The sequence below is a fragment of the Coturnix japonica genome, chromosome 17 (genome assembly GCF_054131305.1).
Source record: "Coturnix japonica strain WE chromosome 17, WE-NBRP24, whole genome shotgun sequence".
In the NCBI taxonomy this organism is placed as follows: Eukaryota; Metazoa; Chordata; class Aves; order Galliformes; family Phasianidae; genus Coturnix; species Coturnix japonica.
Genome location: NC_140679.1, coordinates 15530598 through 15551345, shown reverse-complemented (window position 1 = coordinate 15551345; position 20748 = coordinate 15530598). Strand labels below are relative to the sequence as shown.

Below are 20748 nucleotides of genomic sequence, written 5' to 3'. Positions count from 1 at the left end.
AGAGCACTTTATAAGATCATTACTATCCCCAGGACATCACCTGCGCTGACCTCACTTTTTAGAGCCCCGTGGCACATTTTTCAGCACACAAATATGGTTTCAGCACACAAATATGGTGCTCTTACTGAAGTCGCCTATCAGGCCTTTCTGCTTTATCTACTGATTTTCCAGATGACTCTTTCATTCCCACAGTAGAAAATAAAGACACACACAGTGCCTGCTGCCTGGGGAGAGGAATTGCAGCTGCCACCACAATTCCACCCCAATCAGACCCCAAAGTGACCATAATAGGTGCGTACAGAGTTCAAATCGAACCACCAGGTGCTACCACCCTCTACACACAAATGCAATTAACTATTATTTAAATGCATCTAAAAGAAAAGCTGATTTGGTGTTTGACTGAAGTGTGTTACCCAGAGGTAGCAGGATCTTGGAACAGGAGCCTTTGTGGTCCTTCACAGAAGCTCGGAACCATTAATTTTAGTCAGTAGTATCAAAATATTAACGCGTGCAGATTATTATTAAGCCATGTAATGATGGAATAATGTAATTAATACAAAGAACACAGGGCTGTAAAACAGCACACATCATTAGTTAAACCACTCGTTCAAGTAAACCGCCTTCTAGGGAGTCTGACCCTAATTAAATAACTAATTACATTCCAGTATACTGAAGACTAACCTTGTGGCTCTGGAGCAGGATGCTGAATATAATACTTATTTATCCGTTTTCCTTTCCTATTTGGGCTATAGGCTGGAAATTACTTAATGATTCATTAAACAACAAGAGGCCCACCAGCACGTACAAACACACGGATGACACAAAACCTCAGTTTTAAGCTCCTGAAGTGACAGGAAGCAATTAGCAAAGTTGAGAAAACAGGCTTCGAATGACACCTGATTCTCAGGCTTCACGTACTGCAAAGTGATTTGAAATGCAGTCACATCCATAGGAAAAAAATCAAGCCCCACAGTCGCTCTCTCCATGGAGTACAGCACCTCTTGCAGTTATATTCAAATGCTTTACAAGCTCACATTACTCATTCTCCCCCCGTCCTCCCCCGTCTCGAGCATCCATCCTCATCGAGATGAATCATCCCCTGGAGGGACCCATCTCTCTCCATCGATGACACAGGAGCTTGGACAGAGCTTTATTTGGCAAGCCGGGCTCCAGGTGAGAACAACCCCAGGAGAAATACCAGCCAGTGACATTTGTTATGTCAAGAAGGTTCAGAAATAGTTTTGATGCAAATGCACCAATTATCACATGCATTTCTCAGTTCCCCCGTGATTTATTTTTTTTTCCAGCGTGGTTGAAATTAATTCCCACAGCACCAAAGACTGGGGGGGAAAAAAGAAATCCATCAGCCCTCAATATTCCCCCAAATAGCTTTTCTATGTCAGCCCCTGTATAGGAAATGATTCCGAGTTGTCAGCTGCAGAGCACTATGCCCCTAATGCTGTTTATGTGGGTTTCTGAGCAAACTTCGAGGGGATTATGGAGCTCATAGAATCTGGCTCACAGTTCTTCTCCAAATATAGAACAGATGACTTGCAAATGAGTTCTAAATTCAGCTCGGTGGTTTTCCCATTGCTCATATTAAAAGCTCCATATAACAGGACCCGATCCAAAGACCACTCAAGTCAATGAAAAGATTACCACCGACTTCAGCAGGCTTCAGCTCTGGCCCAGAATGCTTTAATCTTCAAAGTATTTTACAGGCATTTTAATTAATTCTCCTTCCACTCCTCCTTCACACATGTTGGGGGGGTGCACAACGATGATATCAACCCCCAGCATGAAAGCAACATGAATCAGGGAGGTGAGCTCGCCTCTTTAGCAACATATTTCTAACATGGGCCTTCAAGTAAGAGCTCTGTATGTCCACAAACAGCACTAGTTGATTTGTGAGGTGGGAATTGCAAGGACCCATGAGATACGGTCCTCTCAGCACAGCTTTGGTACCTGGAGCCCTGATGATCTCTTTACATGCTCTTATGGCAATGGATTCCAATGCCACTGGTTCCCATTTACTCCTGCGCCTTACCTGGATCCCCACAGCCATGCAGAGGAGAGCTGTCAGGCTGCAGTTTTCTACAGCTCCAAGTAATGTGAGCATGCAAAGCATCGTGCAATGACCACGCGTGCACAGCACTGCCCTTCCCAAAACAATTAGTGCATTTCTCTCAGCCTTTGCTTCAAAGAGATGCAGCCATTCCCTGCCTGTAAATCAAGCTTCCAGGATGAAACACTCAACAAACAAACTCTCTCAGAAACCCTTTATAAGCTGATGTTGCTAATTAACTATTTATCACTTCAAAGAAAAGGAAAGCAGCCGTATTTTAACAGACAGTTAACACAAACTGCTGATTTATCCATCTATCCCTCTTATTTCAGTTGTGCTACACCTCCACGCAGTGCATTTTATAGCACAGAGCTTTAGTTCCAGGCAACCTCTGCTTGAAGTTATTATGAACTGAAAGGAATGGATTTTGACCATTTCAGTTTATGACATACAAAAGCCAAGGAACGGGTTTGATTTCCTTACCAACAACTTATGCCCAAACCGTTTTAAAAGCTCAAAAGGAATCTAACCAAGGGGAGAGGAGAGTGTAAGAAGGGACAGGGAGTTTCTGAATAATAAGGCAACGTGCCCAGGAAGCTTCCAGAAGGAGAAGTTTGTCCTATGGCACTGCTGAAGAAGATGCTTCTACCATCTGGGCTGGGCACGAGGCTGGCAGAAAAGCCAGAAAATGAACAGATCTGAAGATGAGACTCCAAAAACTCAACCCTAAAGCAATGTGAAAAAGGGTCAACTAAACAGAATGGCCTGTAATCATTTCTTGGTGCTTAATTGCCTCCTCCTCCTTCTGAAGCTGTAGAGTCAGCCTGCCCCAAACCCATGGAACACCCAAGACTACCTCAGTACTATTTCTTTCTAAACCCAGGATTATTTTATTCAAGAAACTGGGATTTTGCTCATATTTGAAAGACAAAGATGTACAAGAAGGAAGAGATATAACGCATACATCACAGCCTAAAAAGCTGATGTATTCACCAGCCTGCCCACACACGGGCAATGCACATCTGAAGGTCTGCAGACACAGCTGACACTTGAGCAGCACTGGCTGCAGTTACACGTGGTCTGCACATTACCCTGATGAAGGAGAACCTCCTGGGTCTGATTAACCAGTAAATCACTCCTAATAAATGAGTACTGGAACAATATCCTGATTCCGCAATCCAGTTTCCTAGAATCTGGGTCATTATTAGGCTCCTATGCAGCCAAACCAGCTAATGACAGCCCTTTAAATACAAACTCCTTCCGAAATAGGAACACAGGAATACCCCTCATTAAAACTGCAATCCACCGACGACGTTTACTTATTAAAGGCTTCAAACTGAAGTCAGTGGGGAGAAAGCAGCAGAATCCTGCCCTGCTGGGCTGCAGGTGAGTGCACACAGAGCCATCCCACCAGTGGCAGAAAGCAGGCTGCAATGTGGATGGCTGCAATGTGGATGGCTGCAATGTGGATGGCTGCAACGTGGATAGCTGCCAGCATCCCTCCAGACTGCAACAACTTCTTGTGAACGATGAGATCCTGGGATACCATCATGTCTGTGAAATGACTTCCTTGGATCAGCAGCATAAGGCTGAGTGCCAAAATACAAGGCTGTCTGAAGGCAAGGACCAAGAAATAATTGACTGGATAAAGCACATGAGCTCAGTGCCTTGGAATGCAAGGTTTGCTCCTGAACTAATGCAAATTATGTTAGGAGGAATCCAGGCACGGAGAAGAATAAAAACTGTTTTCTTTCAAGAGCAGAAGTGCTGAATACCTCGGGGTATTTTGAGCTACACAGCAACAGAGTCCTCTTTGTTTTTATTTCCCATACAGATCCGGAGGAGGGGAGCAGGCAGAGTTTGCAAGGAGGGAAGAAGAGATAAGGGGCTCTGAGCCTCGTTTTCCTGTGCTAGTGGAAAATGGGAAGGACATCAATTTAGGAAGGCCAAGGCAGCTGGATCAATGAGTGTGAATCTGAACCCTTCCAAACTGTACATGTTGACCAACAGGGACAAAAACATCACCTCCAACCTTCCAAACAGAAGTGAAGACAGAAAGGACTTTTTTATTAACTTTAAATATAGAATAAATGGCAGTGAAGAGAAATAGTTGTTTGGGAGCTGAAATCCCTGTTGGTTTTGGGCCAGCTATCATCCAGAAAGAAGTGGGAAAGAAGGATTTCTGGCACAGCTTTCCTGCCCCAGTTGAGCACTGGCTTAGGGACATGCTTCACTAAGCTGTTCAGTGTTTCACCACCATTCTCGCCAAGATATCAAAGAGGTTTCGATTAAAAATAATTACATTTGCTTCTAATTGCATCCTTTAATGAACTGATATGTCAGCACCAAAAGAATATGATATGACACAACACATCTCCATAGACCTACCTTGGCTGGGTTGAGCGCGGTGATGACCCACACACAATAAGCGTTGTTATCATATTGGACAGGGTAGTTGGGAGAGGTTATCACACCGCTGGGACCACGGAGGTACATGTCACACATCCGTGCTGCGAACAGAAAGCAAGGCAGACGTGTGAGGGAGATCTGTTAGCTGGGAGGTGAATGCTGTGTTCTATGCGTGTTCCTCACTGCAAGCCTAAAAACAAAATTCTCTGTATATCAAATATTCATTATGTGAGGGCTGACTCTGTTCTGATACAACTGCTGGCTCAAAGAACGACGATGGCAACTCAGCTTCACATCTCAGAAACATCTTAGGTGAAGTAAAAGCTGAAAAGTGCTTAAGGGGGAATTTTTTTTTGCTTGTGGTGTTCCTTTGATGCAATATTTAATCAGGAAATGTGAAGAACAGCATCTTAGTTTTGTAACTGCATCTGCTGCTGTAATGGATCTGCCAAATTCATCTCTCAGGTTTCAAATAAGGCACCCACCAGGTTTTTCCATCCCTAAACCAGAGCAAATCATGGCCAATGGTCTCCTGGTTGACCACAATGTTTGACCACAGGGCAGATCCTCATTCTGCAACTCCTGGAGGCCATCACACCTACCCTGTCCTATCTTACAGAAAGAAGGGAAGCCTTCTTATTCCCATCTTAAGAGTGGGCAACAGGAGAACAAAAAGATTAAGAGATGCTCCCTGGACTCACAGGGAACCTGCTGCAGATGGGGAAGCTGAAACACAGCCTGCAACACAGCAGTAAGATGCTCCATTACCACACATTAGAAGGCAGCAGAGTCCAATGGCTCTGAACTGGCTTATCAGGCCTGAAAGCAACCCAACAACAAAATGAAGACAGACAAAGTGCTTCAGATCTGAAATAAAAAGCAAGTGGGAAACTTTCTGCAAAGGAAAGAAACAACCCAGAAGTTGGTGGTGGGAAAAAAAAATCAGTTGATTCATAGGATCGTAATAATGCAGGCAAATCCTTTCTTATCTCTTGTGAGAGGACACCATACATTTCCTTTATAGTGTCACATATTTATGCCAAATATCCTCTTACACTGATTCAATTTATTCTACGCTTGTTTCAAGAATTAGATGGGATTCCAAAGCCTTGAAAACCTCTGCAGATGAAATTAAAGAAAAAAAAAAAAAAGACTTGGAAAAAAAAAAACAACAATTGATGACTTTAAGAGCTTTGGATGGATTTAATTTCAAATATTACAAGTTGTTCATTATTAGCATTACAAATAGCACAATTATGCACGCCACTTTATGTACAGAGAAAGGATGGAGTGAAAGAAAACAAAATGGCCAAGGGCAAAATGGACACTAGATCTCATTTCATTGCTGAAATGAAGCTCCATTTGTTGATGTTGGCTTCCAGAGCTTCACATTGTGTCCTGTCTCCTCCTTAAACCTTAAGGAGAAATATCTGGGATGGAGTGAGCAAAGAGGGGCAGAAAGCGCTGCTGAAAGGTATGGACACACTATACTAATATACCTCACAGCAAGTAGCTACGTGAGGCTCCACAGCAAACAGAGTTTTGTTAATTCCATTCCACTGGAGAAGTATTAAGATCTAATTGACACGAAGCTGGCAAGACCAAACTCCCATTGCCAAGAGCACAAATGCTCACAGTGCAGCATAGAGCTGATGTCTGACAGCAGCTTGAGAGCACTGAGGTTGCTCTCCTGGCTGCACCTCCTGTCTGAGTGAGGGTTATGAGAACAGCATATACACACAATGTTCAGCAAAGGCTTGAACTGATCAACAACAACGTATTTGACTTTGAAAGGGAAGGAAATATTGAGCCAAACAGAAGCTAAACAACAGGGATTGTAGGAAGCTGCCTCTGAGAGATGGTTTTCCATAGGGCAGCCAGGATGTGCAGCCTGAAAACCTCCAGTTAAAACACTGCTCTGAGAAGCGGAGCTCTAAGTCAAAAGGAAAAGGCAACAGGGAGCAACCAAGTGGGGACAGACTCAAGGACAGAATGGGTGATGGATGATCGTGGTTTTCTCATTAGCCCCCATAAGTCAGTACAAAATAACACCGCCTTCTTACCTCTGCACACTGGCCTGTGGTCACTCCAGGCAACGATGATGTCGCTCACTCTCTTACAGGTGATGCTTTTGGACCCCTGTAAATCGTAGCCCTCGTTACAGGTGAATTGGATGCTGGAGCCTAACCTAGCAAACAGAACAAAGGGGGAAATCAGCAGCTGAGACGCTTCTGCAGCAACAGCTTTGTCTCTTGCTTTTTACTATCCAAACTGTGAACAGAGAGAGTTCACCGGCCCTCCAGGCAACAGTGGAAATGAATGAGGGGCCAGCTCTTCCTCGTTCATTTCCTTATGCTGGGCTCTGGTTGCCTGAGGTGGTGAGAGTCCAAGAACAGATTTGAGTCTTTCAATGCAACTTCAGTGGGAGTTTTGTTCAGTTCAGGAGCTGAGTCCCAGGAGATGACAACGCTCAGCGTTCTCATAAAGAACAAAATCTTTATCTACTACTGAAAGATCTGTTCTTTGTTCTATCAGCTCCGGATCCTTTGCTGCTCAAAGCTGCCTTATTCGCTGAGACGACACAATGCCAGTTTGGCAGCAGCTGAGAATGTATCCTATGGCATTTAGGGACTCTATTGGGAATTACCCCTTTCCATCATCCTCTCCTCAAAAACATTCCCTGGATTTCAGGAGAGTCTGACAGACGCAGGTTAAATTGAAAGACATCTTTAGTGAACAAAACAGCTATTGGCAGCAAAATAAGATTAAATATTGATTCACCATCGCTAACAACAGGCTGATTCATTCCTACACGTTTTAAATGAACGCTAGCAACTACAAGGGGATCACACCATCATTTGAAACTTTATAAGAAAACAATTATCCAGCACCACATTTACTTATTGACATGGAACTGTACCACTGCTTCAGGAAGGCACCTGAAGTTCAGTGGGCACAGAGCAGTGCCGGGGCTTGGGCTAATTTAGAAGTGATGCTGTTGCTGGTTAAGATGGTTCTTTTCTGTGCTTAACTGGAGAAGGGGGAGTGACAACAAATACAGATCACAGCAGCGTGGCCAGGAGCCCATGTGGTGGTAAGGGAAATATTCTCAACCAGAGATGATGACAGATAGATTGCACACACATGCACATTTAGACACGCTTGTTCTTCTGCATCACTGGCCTCAGCAAGCTTTTCAGACACGGCATGATGAGGTGTGTAGAGGGGCTCTACAAACAGACCATGTAATGCCAAGGAGAACACACAACGGTTGTAACAAAAGCTTTGCAGCATGCGTAAACACACACATCAAAGGCTCTTACCTAAAATCGTTGCCTATTCTTTTGCCTCTCTCTGGAATCCCAGGGTCTGGACACATATTATGTCCCTGGGACACACCAACCTGAGTTACTACAAAGCAAAAACAGCACATACAGAGACAGAATAGCAATAGAAACAGTCTTTCATCAACTATCTTGGTGGATGTGGAGAGAAAAATGGCAGCTGGTAGCTCGAAAACCTGAACACGTTCCATTTTGTTTGGCAAAAGAAAAACCAACCCAGCTTTGGAAACAAGTTTAACTGGAATCATTTCAGCTCAGTTTAGACACCAAAGTGTTTTCTAGGAAGCGCCCGCTAGGAACATCGCTCTCCCTTCTGTTCTGCTACAGAAGTACCTCTGAAAAGAGAGATTTTTCATACTGCAAAATGGCACCAATTAAGCAGCCCATTCCCAAAGCCTGTCATTAGAATGGCCACCGGCACCACCATGGGGACCGCCTGCCCTCCCCAGCCAACCCAATGAGGAGGTGGGGTGTGATACCAGGGGAAGAACAGGCAGAGAAAGAGAGAGGAGAGGGAAATGTGAGTCTAGCATTCTAAAGCAAGTAAGTAGTTTGAACATGAAAAACTGCATGGAGCAACCTTAATGTGACTGCCGACAAACATGGAATCAATGAAGCGGTGATCAGCGTCGAATAAACATCTGCCATCCTGATGCTCTGCTCCCCGTTCCCACCTTCCCTTTCAGCCTGTCAAAGTGGCACAGCTGAGCATTGCTTGGGATGGACAGAACTATCTGGGACGTGAGATCTGGCAATTGATTTCTATTCTGAATTCCACTACCAACATGTGGGATCACTCAGGACAAAGGGGCAGCTTTGTCACGGAGCTGTCAGAGTTGATGCAGTTCAGTTTTCTCCCTCAACACACCATTATCTCTTGTCATCAAGGCTGAGGTGGTAAAGCACGAACCTGAAGTGAGAGTGTTCCCTTCTACCCCTGCCTATGCCCTGGCTCAGGGAATGATCTTGGTGCACAGAGCTGCTGCCAAGTGATATGAAGGCTTAGGCATGGAAGTATTACATGAGCAGATAAGCACATGGGGTGTCTACACAGACACAGAGCACCAGCACCCAAAAGGCATCAGAATGTTATTCATTTGGTAATGACACCTCGTGCAAGTCCCTCACTACAGCTGGAAGACATAACACTGTACCCAAAAGGATGGAGGGGTCATTGCTTCCATCTGAGCACCTACAACAGTGCTGGAAGCATCACAGCTCATAACACCTCCTTCATCCCATCCCTCCCCTTTCTGCTGCCCCTTCCCCAGCAGCCCCTCAACACAGCCCTGCCCCTCTGCTTCGGCCTCCTCCTCCATGCAGAGATACAGCTTGATGGGAAATCAGCCTCCTACGAAACTGCTTTCCCCATTTTGCATATTCATAACCTCGCATTAAGCTCCATCACGTGGACAAGCAGAGATGCTGGCGAGACAGAAGCATTAAAGCAGCACACAGCATCTTCTGATGGCTGCGTTTTGTAGCTACAAAGCTTTGCTGCCACATTTCCCAGGCTGATGGCTCTGAGTTGGAAGGAAGGAGCAGAGCTGTGCTACCCTCACAACACTCGAGCAGCCACAACCAAACCCCATGAGCAGCACCTCCAGCACCCAACACAGCTGCACCATAACTTGGTGGGTTTGTATTGTATTCTTTTGGTCTGATCTATTCTCCCTTCTTGAATAGGCACAAAAAAAATGGAAACACACTTGCATTGAAACACCCCTTCCTGCAGAGCACACCACCAGGTTGCCTTTCCACATTGCATCCTTTGCTCAGCAGGCTACTAAACAGCATCAGTTACACCATGTGGGTTATCCTGAGCTGCTGTCACAGCCATTTCTTACATCCCAAATTGGATGATGGCAAACCTGATTCATGGCTTTGGGAGCAGGCAAAGCTACAGATAACCAGCAGAACCCACAGGCAGGTTGCAAATCACCAATCACACCTCTGAAGGCTAAAACCAGTTCTTCTCTCATTACCTATCACTTTATTTAACACCCATACAATACGTATACATAAACCAGTGAGCAGATCAGATACAAACAGAGTGAGGAGAAAGGAAAGGCGTCTTCATAGCATCGGACATTTTGCTTTGTCAACACGAAGGAGAGCAAAAGGAAAGCAGAGGATGGATCAGATGGGCACAGAAATGTTTCTTCTTCTGTCTTCTAAACGCACACATTGGAATGTAACTAAAGCAGAGCTGATAAACCACATTAGTTATGCTGAGAATATGCAGGGTTTTTTTAGCCCTGACAGGTCAGGAAGTCCCTCCCTGCCAAGCAAACATTGAACATTTCCAATACATCCATGATACAGACCTAGACCTTAAGTACTCCCATGCCTAGCTAGCACTATGCAAGACTCAGGCTGAGAGAGCCTAACATTAGAAGCAACTGCTGGCTGCACTGCTGAGCCCAGCAGCTCCCATACATCTGGCTGAGACCAAACTGGATCAACCCTCCAAAACAACCTTTGTATTTGCATAATTAGTACCAACTGATACATCCCAAGGCACACTGAGCTCTCTCTGCTTCACACAACCCCTTCCAGCAACGTCCAGCAGCACATCTTCAGGTGTGCCTCATTCAAATATGTCACAAAAGCAACTCCGATGCTGTTTTGCAATCAAGGTAAAGTGTTTTTCCCACTGTATACACACGGAACACACACATTTACGTATTGCATGCAATGCATTTCCTCACTGCTCCAGGAATACTGCAAACACAAAAGGTGAGACTCTCAGTTACTACCAGAAATAATCCTCTAAACCTAATCTCTAATTTTAAACCGGATTTTGACAGCTTGCTCCCCAGAGCTGTATTATTTTTCCCCTAGAAATGATTAAAGCGAGATGCCCAATTAATATTAGGGATGGTGAGCAGTCTGAAGCACTTGATTTAAATTTCAAGTAAACAGGTTTGACTGCAACTGAACACAATTAGCAAATCCCCCACCAAATCCCATGGTTTTATGTATATATATATCCTTTTTCTGAATGCAAACAACTGTGATGTGAATACATTCTGCCTCCATTCAGACACATGAAACAGTCTTTAATCTGGCCTTGCAGAACTGCAAGCTGCTCCATGAGACACCAGAGCCCTTAAAGAAGGAGCTGAGCTACCCAAAGGAGAGGGGCAAAGACCATCATAAACCACAGTGGGCAGGAAAGGGTTTGGAAATAAAGCACAGCACAGCTCTTGCTTGATGGAATGGCAAGAGAAATACTATCAGACTCCAGAGACCTTTAATCAGCCTGTCCCACCTGCACGGTCAGCTGTGATGCACAGCTCAGGAGCTCATGGAAGTTGCAGAGAAGAGCGGGCACAGTCAGCTGAGCAAATCAGAAAAGCAAGGGAAAAAGAAGATAACACTTCGGGCTCCATGTCCTGAAAATAAACCGTTTTCTGGTGATGCCTCCTATGGAGTCAGCGTTTCTGAAGCTGAAAATTCACTGTAACAGGAGTGTGACAGCAGAAGGCTGTGCAGGATAGAGGTTAATCGGGGTTTACGATGCAGACGTTGCTGAGCACAGTGTACATGGAAGGAGCTAAAGACAGGAGGGTTGTGGCAAACCCCATGCTGGTAACAGAAAGGGATTTGGGCCACAGTTCCTCCACCATCAATACTCCTACAGCTCAATACCTTTCAGGCTAAGCTGCCTTCCTGCACTGGGTTTTGCCTTAGCAAATATGACATGATTAGTGTTACACAAGATGCTGAACTGGCAGCATTCAAGGCTGGATCCTTGCATTGGATGAGGACAGGCTGGGCAGAGGCACCAACAACTTCCAGCAACTTCATCCTCAAAAGCAAAGCTACAACACAGCACGACACACTGAAAATACACCATGGACTAACGGGTTGAAAGCAGACTGCCATTATTCACTTGGGGAAGAATCCCTGCATGTACCCCAACATCCCAGATAGCACCAATCCCACTACCAACACAACCTCCCATCTCACTCAAACAAAGGAAGGGGTATTTTCTATCATCTTGTTTAATTTACATCCTGCTCAGTTACTTTTCTCCCGTGTAACTGCAGACTATGAGCACTCACATGAACCTGAAAGTGAGCCAGCATTGAGCGACGCTTTCAATTCAGTTCAACCACTTTTCTCAACTGAATTTTGCATCTGAAGTTCAGGCGAGCGGAATGTCCAAACAGCACCTCTTTGATGAGCGTAATGGGCCGTGCAGAACAAGTACAACCTCTCCTCTAAAGACTATTTTAAGTTAGTCTACGTTCCGATCCTATTTAAACCCCTGTCAAATATTCCATGGAGGTAACTCAGATCCCTCATGTTTAATCTCAGAGCCCCCTCAGGAGCTCAGCCATCTGTTCGGTCACGTGCAGAAGGAAACGATGGGCATCAATCCCTGATCTGAAAAGGACCTCGTGTAAAGATGAATGGATCTAATGGGTTCACTTACAGCCAGAGGAAAACACACCGGTGACAACACGACGCTGTGAGCATCTCCCTACCAGACACCAAATATCAGATATACTGAAGGTTGAGAAACTCATACAGAGATCACAGAAGCCGGTTGCTATGAGCTTTTGCACACTGAAGTGGCACGATTGTTCTGCAGGGATGAATAGTTCAATAAAATGCAAAGAGGAAAACAAAGGCTGCTGTTTGATTCTGCATTTCTGACAGGTCTGTTGGTTTTACTTTGGTGGTTCCTCACCCCTACCCCTGATTTTACAACAGAAACATGAATTCAGATTTCCAGATTGGTGACGTTTTGATACTTTCCACACTAGAAGAAGACAGAAGTAATGAACCCCAATCTGTCACTGAATAGGAAGCATACAGTATATATTAAACGCACACACACCAATCCCCTGCGTACCCACTTCAAGGGGTTAGTACATGCTTGTGAATAGAGCACTGGGAGGGAGTGATGCAGTAATGCGAAGGGAAGAAAGGGTAAAGCATTAAAACTTTCAAGAGTGACAAAGTTTTAGAGATTACTGGAAAGTCAAATGGGATGTTCAAGGCGACCATTGTACAAAGAGAGCACGTGGAGGAGTCAGAACACTTACACACTGATGTCTTCTGGTTACTGTTCTTGCTTGGCATTAGCTTCACCCCTCTGGATTTCAGCTCCATTTGCTTTTTGACTACAGAGACAGAATGAAAACAAAAAGAAGGAGAACATTTAGACAACCATTGGCAACAGCTGCACACTGCTCAGATGTTTGGGCAACTTGTCCTAACCCCTCAAACCCACCAGGTCCCCCCATTCATTTACCTTTGTTAGATCTACTACTGCCTTTGTAGAACTGAGCCAAGCTGACCCTCAACACTCTGGTCTGCTGGTTGGCAGCCCTGCACATAGCAGGGGCTTGGAACTGTATGATCAGTCCATTGCCAAAAGAATCCCACGCAATACAAAGATGATCAATGAAACTGAGCAATTATTTGTCCCTATTATCCGGACTTGGCCATACTGAGGCTCTCTCTGCACAAACCCCACACCACTCAATGAGACACAAGGTTTTCGAGTAACACACAGCAGAATTTTTCCTGGCATGTTTGAAGCTAATGTGGTTAAAGAATAACATCACATCAGAAAGCACATCATCCATATTACTTTATAGGACCCTTTTCCTGATGAGCCATTCTCATCTATGGAGAAAAGCAGTCCATCTTCCACTTCAAACTGTTCTTTCCTTGCTCTTTATCTCATCATACTTTCATCTCTAAATTAGCACATTCCAAAGACAAAGTTGTCAGGAAAAATTACCAACAGAACCGACAAGGTTTTTTTAATCATGCTTTTTCAGCTCGAAAAAAAAAGAAAGAGAAGAAGCTAATAACATCTGTTTGCAGGGGCTTCAGACAGGGAGATGTCAAGCATCATTCCTTGAAGCTCACCCAAGGTAGTGCTTCTCTGTGCTCACTGCTACAGCTTTTTCCCTTCTCCTTAAATAAAGCATAACTTCACACTGAGGGCTGAATTACCTTAGAAAACATTCATGCAGAAAAGCTGATGTTTGGTATGAGCACCTTTAATCTGCTGGGGGTTTGTTGCCTTTTTCTTTTCTTTCTTTTCCCTCTTTTTTTAATTAAGTAGGACAAATAATTAACAGTATGCCAATTCCAAAGCAAAGACGTGCTTGTTTCCTTCTGACTCTAAATCCATCTGCAAACACTCCAAGAGAAAGGCAGCAGCTCCTACAATGCCCAACAGCGCTGCTTTCCTCCAGGTGATGTTATGGTAATAACAGGACATTTGCAGCCTGATCTCGAGGCTTTCAATACAACACTGGGTCAAGGATGTTAAAGAATGAGGCCATAGAAGCTGAAGCCTCTGGGGAAGCCTGAAACCTATCCCTGCCTCTGCTGGAAGGACACCTCTCAGCAAGCATCCCCTCCCTGTCATTAAATCCAGCCAAGCCCAAGTATTTGGGGTTAGATGTGAGCAATTACAGGATCTCTGCTGCTCTAAGAAACACTTCTTTAAGAATTGAAGCCTGTAACAAACATCAGAATTCTCCTCTTTTACCCTTTTTTCCCAGTGTTGCCCAAAGGACTGAATGGTTTGCACAGCACACCCCATATCCCTGCACACCCTTTGCAGACCTGCCAGAAATTAAGCCTGTGTAGATATACATAGGTTTAAAAGCCATTTAAGAGGTGCAATATGTGCAAAAGAGCTCATGAGACCGTTATTAAAGATGACAGGTCTGCCAGTATTTTGCATTTTGCTATAGGTTGCAACTCACCCACATTTATCTTTCTACCTGAGAGTGAGTGGAGGACAGAAAGGGAATAGGGAGGGCAGATCAATGAAAGATGCAATTATGCGTTGGTATCTATCAGCTAAAAAGCAATTTGGGGCCCTGCTTAAGTAATAAAATATATGCTGAAGAGATGGACTACACCAGCTGGATCATTATTTAGATCTGTTTAGCATCATTTTAAATTCAGCAGCCTTTTCATTACCTCATTTACAGCACCTCATCACTGCAATGAGGTCTGACAGAGACCCCTGGCTTCTCACCCTTATCACCTGCACCAACCAAGGCGCACCCAGCTCAGTCTCTTATCAGCTGCAGATACACAGCACCCATTGGGGAATGAAGTCAGAGGGGGTGGGAGGCTAGGGAGGAAAGATCAATGCATTGATTTATCTGTGGTTCCTTTCATTTGCTTTCACAGGATGTGGAACACAGTATTTGCAAGAGTGCAAGATTCACCTCACATAAAAGAGACAGGAAAGGGAAAAATATTTCCACTCTCCCTGCAAAGGAATAAATTTACTGCATTCAACATAAAGAAAACCTGTATATGGGCTGATTCCATCTAACCTTGCTTTTATGTTCATAAAGAGATTTCTAAACTGGGGCATGGATTAGCAAGAGCTGAAATGGAGCGTACGAAGATGGAGTTCTGCTAAATCTAAGTATCAATGTTAAACAAGTTGGAAGGGAAATGATTTTCTCATAGATTATCAGCAGAGCCTGGTACATCTCAGAGGAAACACGATGCTAATAAATGGAAAACCAACAACAAATCAGATTAATCCTAACCTTCCCCCCCTTCCTTCTCTTGGACAACCCTGAGGTTTGCTTCTATCTCCGCTGCTAAAAAACCACATTTTAGCTGCTCTACTTGATAAGGCAATACATGTCCTATTTTGTATCTCCTCATTTATTTATCTCCATTAAAATATTTATGCTCAAACAAAGCGATGTCTCTCTGAAAGGGTGATGCAGAGTTTTCTGAAGCTGTATTGGCATTCGGAGTGCTCTGTCAGCACAGATTCCATTGGCTGCCCAAACTCTGCCCCCGTGCCCCAAGCTGCTTTGTTGTTGTACTGTTTGTTCTTTGCTTTGAAGGCATGGAGATCTTTCCTAACAGCTCGAAAGAACCTTCACAAACTCCAGAACAACCAGCAAGAGGCTGAAGAATGGCTATCAAGCTCCCTCTGGATGGAGGTCCTGCTTCAGTGGTGTTCCAAGGGCATATGTTTAAGTTCATCTTTTAAACACTCGATACACAGAAACACAGTTCATTATGTCTAACAAAAGGGTTCCCAAGGAGCGTGCTAGATTAGAACCCCCCTGACATTAATCTAATCAAGGGGAATTATAACATTAATCTCTACTTTTCTATTTATGACAAAAATAAGGATGATTCAGACAGGTGTTTCAATAGAAAGCAGCAATTGTGGCTGCAAGGAAAACGCCGTATCAAGAGCCATCAGCTGCATCGTCCTTTGTGTTACACAGAAGAAAAAACCAAAAGGGTTTTAATTATGATTCAAAATAAAGGAATTGATACATGAGAGGAACACGAGGAAAGTTAAGAAACAACAGTGATTCATAATGCAAACTATGCATTATTATGACTACATTGCTAAGGCCAAACAAACAAGGAACACCAAAGAATCACATAGAATTCATCTGGACACGCTATGGGTGCTCACCTTGGTACTGGGCGCTGAACCCTTTCTGCCTGTGGTTGCCATCAGATGTGAAGTGAAGCCGCAGCCAGTTTTTACTGCTGATAACTGGGGCAGGCAGATTCATCCCAGTGAACCTGCAAGAAACCAACCAAGAACAGCCAGGTGTTATTTTGACTGTGAGTTAAACCAAGAACCAAACATCCATCCAGTCAACCCTCCTCAGTGAACGTCAGGGATGTGTCTGCTTAACAATGCTCAAAGGACAAACAAATGCTCATTTTAGCCCAGCCACAAAGAAAGGATGTTGAGAACAATCTTCTTTCATTGGAAACTGCCAGCAAGAAGTAATGATTTATGATCTACCCCAACCTAGAGGATTACAGCCATCAAACATGAGGTGCAATGCTCCACAGCCCAGCTCTCTCCATACCATCTTATACTTCTTTAGCAACAACAAAAGAAGCAGTATTAATGCTGTCTGCTTTATTAAACTCAGCCATATTTCTCAGCAGAGGTGTCACGTGCCAAGTCTCAGACTGGAACAGTGTTTACCCAAGTCACAGCACCCTTGAATTGAGGTGTGTAATGGGAGCATTAAGCACGGTGAGGGAATAACACTACCATGACAAAAGCTATTAAGGAATCCTATTATTGTTAACTAAAACCCATTTAATTTTTTAATCATAGACTGTCACTGACTTCAAAATTATTGGTACTTTGGTATCCATGCTTTCTTAGATGAAGGTAAAAGCAATCCGTATATCTCTTTGATTCAAAAGGATACTTTAAATTCCATAACTTTCCACTTTCAGCAGCAGAACCAACAGCCCAGAGAGCATTTCCAAAGTCCTTCACCCAACTGACACCTCCAGAGGTCACAGCTCTCCCATGTTCCCAAGGCAAACAGCAGGGAACTGAGATGATGCTCGGCAGATCTGCAATGCACTCCTGCTCCACTCGCTAATGAAGCAGCAGAGATGATGCTGCTGCATAGCTAATGCACCTCTGCCACCTACAGTACAGGCTTTAAACCTCCTGCATCCCGTGGGGCGAAGCCAACTTTTGCACTATTAAGAACCACGACTGAACACATCCTGTATGCTGCACATTGGTTAACATTACTCCTGAATGTTTCACTATTGATGAATTTAGGTCAATTCTGCAGACTCTTTTGAAATACAAACTCCAACTTGACTAAGATCAAACACATCTTTGGGGCTGAGATCAGCCATGGGGCACCTAAAAGCGATTCCAAGTTATTGTGGCTGTTTGTTATGACAACGTGTTTACACTTAACACCCTTTTCCCCATAGACCCCTTTATGATTTATTCTGAATTAAAAGTCAAACTTCTCATAGAGAATCCTGAGGTGTGCGGAGCCAAAATCTGCTTTCAGAACTGCACAGAGCTGAGTAATTCAATTACCTGATTGAAGAACTGGAGAACAATGAAATTAACCTGCCTGCATGCAACAGCTTCACCCTCTTCTTCCCCATCTCACCCTTTTAATACGTGTGTACTTTGGAGAAGTGGATGTAGCAGCTGCTGACTCATCATTTACTTACACAAACACTGACCTGTAGGTACACCAATAGTTCACTATTAACTCCACATACCTGCAGTGAAAAGCCAGATATCTGCCAGCCAAGTGAATTTACACTTGAGCACTGATTAGAAGACTAACAGACAGCACTCCTTGCTACCTATGCAAGAGCACAAGACAATTACTTAAGGCAAAAGCAGAAGTACAGAACACCAGCCATAACCAGAGTGCTATAGAGGACTACAGGAGAGTTGGGGTGAGGGACAAAGTCTCCCCAGATCTCTGCATGGAAATCCATCAGCACCATATGGCATTTGCTTAAGACCCTGACAGCCCTTTGAAAGGACTCAATCAGCCACAAAAAGCACTATCAGGTCTTCATTTCCAACACGCTGCTGCTCGAGCTCCCAGCACACACACATTGTATTCTCCAGGGCTCCAGTCCAGCAGACTCCCTTTTATCTTCCCACCCCTTTATTTCTGCATTGAAGCAGCTCATTGTTAACATCAGTTACAGGATTCAGATCCCAGGACAGCCATCGGCACACATCTCAGCAGCTCCTCCTTCGTGTTCAGCTCCCAAAGGCAGCTCATTCTGGCCCACACGTGATAAAGAAGAGCAAACACATCCCCATCACCTACCACCATTCAGCTGCTGCCTCTGAGCCCACAGCTGGATACCTGCAGAGCAAAGGGTGCATTCCCCAAGCCCTGCACTCTGCTCAGCACCAGGCTGAAATGATAAGATACCAATACATAAGAAACCAAATGGCCACAGCTTTGCAGGTAACAGAAATCATCACCCTCACCTGCAGTTAACTACTACCTTTTCACAACGAGGCTCCCACAGGTTTAAAATAATCACTAGGAAGCATTAATGGTTAACTGATAATGGAATATTTAATTACAGGTAAACACCGCTGAACTGAAGCAGCTGCATGGTCTCTGAATGCAAATACCCCGGCTGCTGCTCAAGGTCTTATTTTTTTGTTTTATAAACCCAGCTCTGCTTTGTTCCCCTTCTTTCCTCCACCAAGCAGGAGTTATGAATCACTTGACTCAATACGCAGCTTCCTGAATGTGACAGCACGTTAACTGGAACTCCAAGGCCCTGCAATGACTAACCAGAAACGTAAGAATTAGGGGTGTTTTTTCCTTGTTTGTTTGGTTGGTTTTTTTTTTGGAAGTAAAATCAATACCCATTACTCACTGATAGGAATCCAGTGCCCATTCTGCATGAAATATCTCTGCAATCCAGCAGGCTCTGAACACAACTATTGTAATCTCAGCTCTCCTCTGAACGAGCAGGGTCAGCTCTGCCCTGGGATCCCATTGGGTCAATTTGGGTCCATTTGTGGTGGATGGAAAGGTTAATGGTATCAAAACTCTTCTTCTGAGCAAAGGCTGTGAAGTGTGGTTTTCTCCACTGCACAATTTTCCCTATTTCTTCTTTCTCTCTTGTATTTCACATTGGATTCAAGCATTAAATATTTATACCGCTCATTCAACCATTCCTCCCTTGGTGCAATTAGTATTATTGTACATGGCTGGCAATGATTAATCTGCATTCACGCACCATTATCTATTTACAATCCCAATTCTTGCTTTAATTTTGTTCCATACGGAGAGAAAACAAGAAAAAGAATAATCAATAGAACATCAGAAAGTGAGGTAGGAGCTCTGGAATAGAGGAAGGAGAGATTTGCAGGCAGAGGATCCAATCCTAACCACCCTGCTAGCTGATGAGCATTGAGTTTGACCACAGTGAACCCAAAGATGATGGGCAACTCATGGCCTGGATGTCACATAGATTGACTGTAGGAGAGCACAGAGCCAAAGGTAACAACTGGAGTTAAGAACTCCCCTTGGAACCCCACTATATCAAGTGCAGCACTGGGAGATAATGGATTTAATATCAACTTGAAGGCACAAAAGCTATGGGGAGACTCAAAGTGCTGCATAGGATCCTTGATCTGCATGGTTGTACCTACATACAAGTGCTTGGAAGAGACAGCAGTGTGGCTGGAGAGCCATTTTTCCTTTCAGTACAACCAGGGGACACTGCTGTATCTGCATGCTATTATTCCCTTCACCCATACTGCTAACTTGGAGTCCAAACCCCTGCTCGAATTATCATGAGAGCTGAATTAAGTACCATCAATTTAGAGCATCTTACTTAGCATGTCAGGTCTCTTAAACAAAGTATCCTTAAGCACCTCTACACCTCATTTTTTTGGTGACAAGAGACATCCGAGCACAATGGACTTTTATATGGAAAAATGAATAATTAGATTAAGTTATTGTTCCTCACTAAATGCTGCCGGGGATGGAAAGAACACAGCTGCATCTCAATGACAGCACTCTCCTGATGAGGGTGAGCCTCTGATTCTCAGTCTCTGGATGCAGCTCTGTGTTTAACTCCCCTCCCCATGACCAGGCAGTGCAGTCTGACCTCAGATGCTCCACTGCTGCCTCCTCCCAATGGAGCTGCACTCACCTTGCATGCCAGGATTGAATTCTGGCTCCAAGAGCACCACATTGCTCCTATTACCTTCCTGCAGCTGTGCTACCTGCCCACGCTGCTCCTGGGTCTGCAACCCAATGAGTTCATCCCTCCTCTCGCTTCCTCTTTTCTCCTTCTTTATTCTTTACTTTTTACATGCCATCAAAAGATGAAAGCATTTCCACGCAGCAGCAAAACTTCACTCATCGACACTGACTTTAATTACTGCCTGCTCCCAGATAAATTTGCCTGGCTAAAAAACAAATCGATACTTCTTTTATTTTGCAGGAGCCTTGACACCGAAGGCCTTAATTCCTCATTTCTTAAGTGACATTTCCCCAGCTCATCCTTAAGAGAGCAGAAACCAAAGGCCTGGCTGATCCAAGGCGACGTGGCTCCACTGCAGACAACAGATCCAAGCAAATTGACACCACGCTCAGGACCCGACAATCT

At 44.2% G+C, this 20748-nt stretch overlaps 1 protein-coding gene across 4 annotated transcripts in view; it reads right to left on the bottom strand.

The window, feature by feature from the left end:
• Nucleotides 1–20748, bottom strand: part of CSMD2 (CUB and Sushi multiple domains 2) — a 211829-nt gene that overhangs the window by 100576 nt on the left and 90505 nt on the right. For 3 of the 4 annotated variants that reach the window (XM_085518154.1, XM_085518153.1, XM_085518156.1), the window contains exons 7-11: nt 16271–16383; nt 12879–12956; nt 7798–7885; nt 6538–6662; nt 4454–4575 (exon numbers count right to left, since the gene is read on the bottom strand). In XM_085518154.1, coding sequence (XP_085374280.1) covers nt 4454–4575; nt 6538–6662; nt 7798–7885; nt 12879–12956; nt 16271–16383 — 526 coding nt within the window. The remainder of the gene's footprint in view (nt 1–4453; nt 4576–6537; nt 6663–7797; nt 7886–12878; nt 12957–16270; nt 16384–20748) is intronic. The other variant, XM_085518155.1, reaches the window with a different exon arrangement.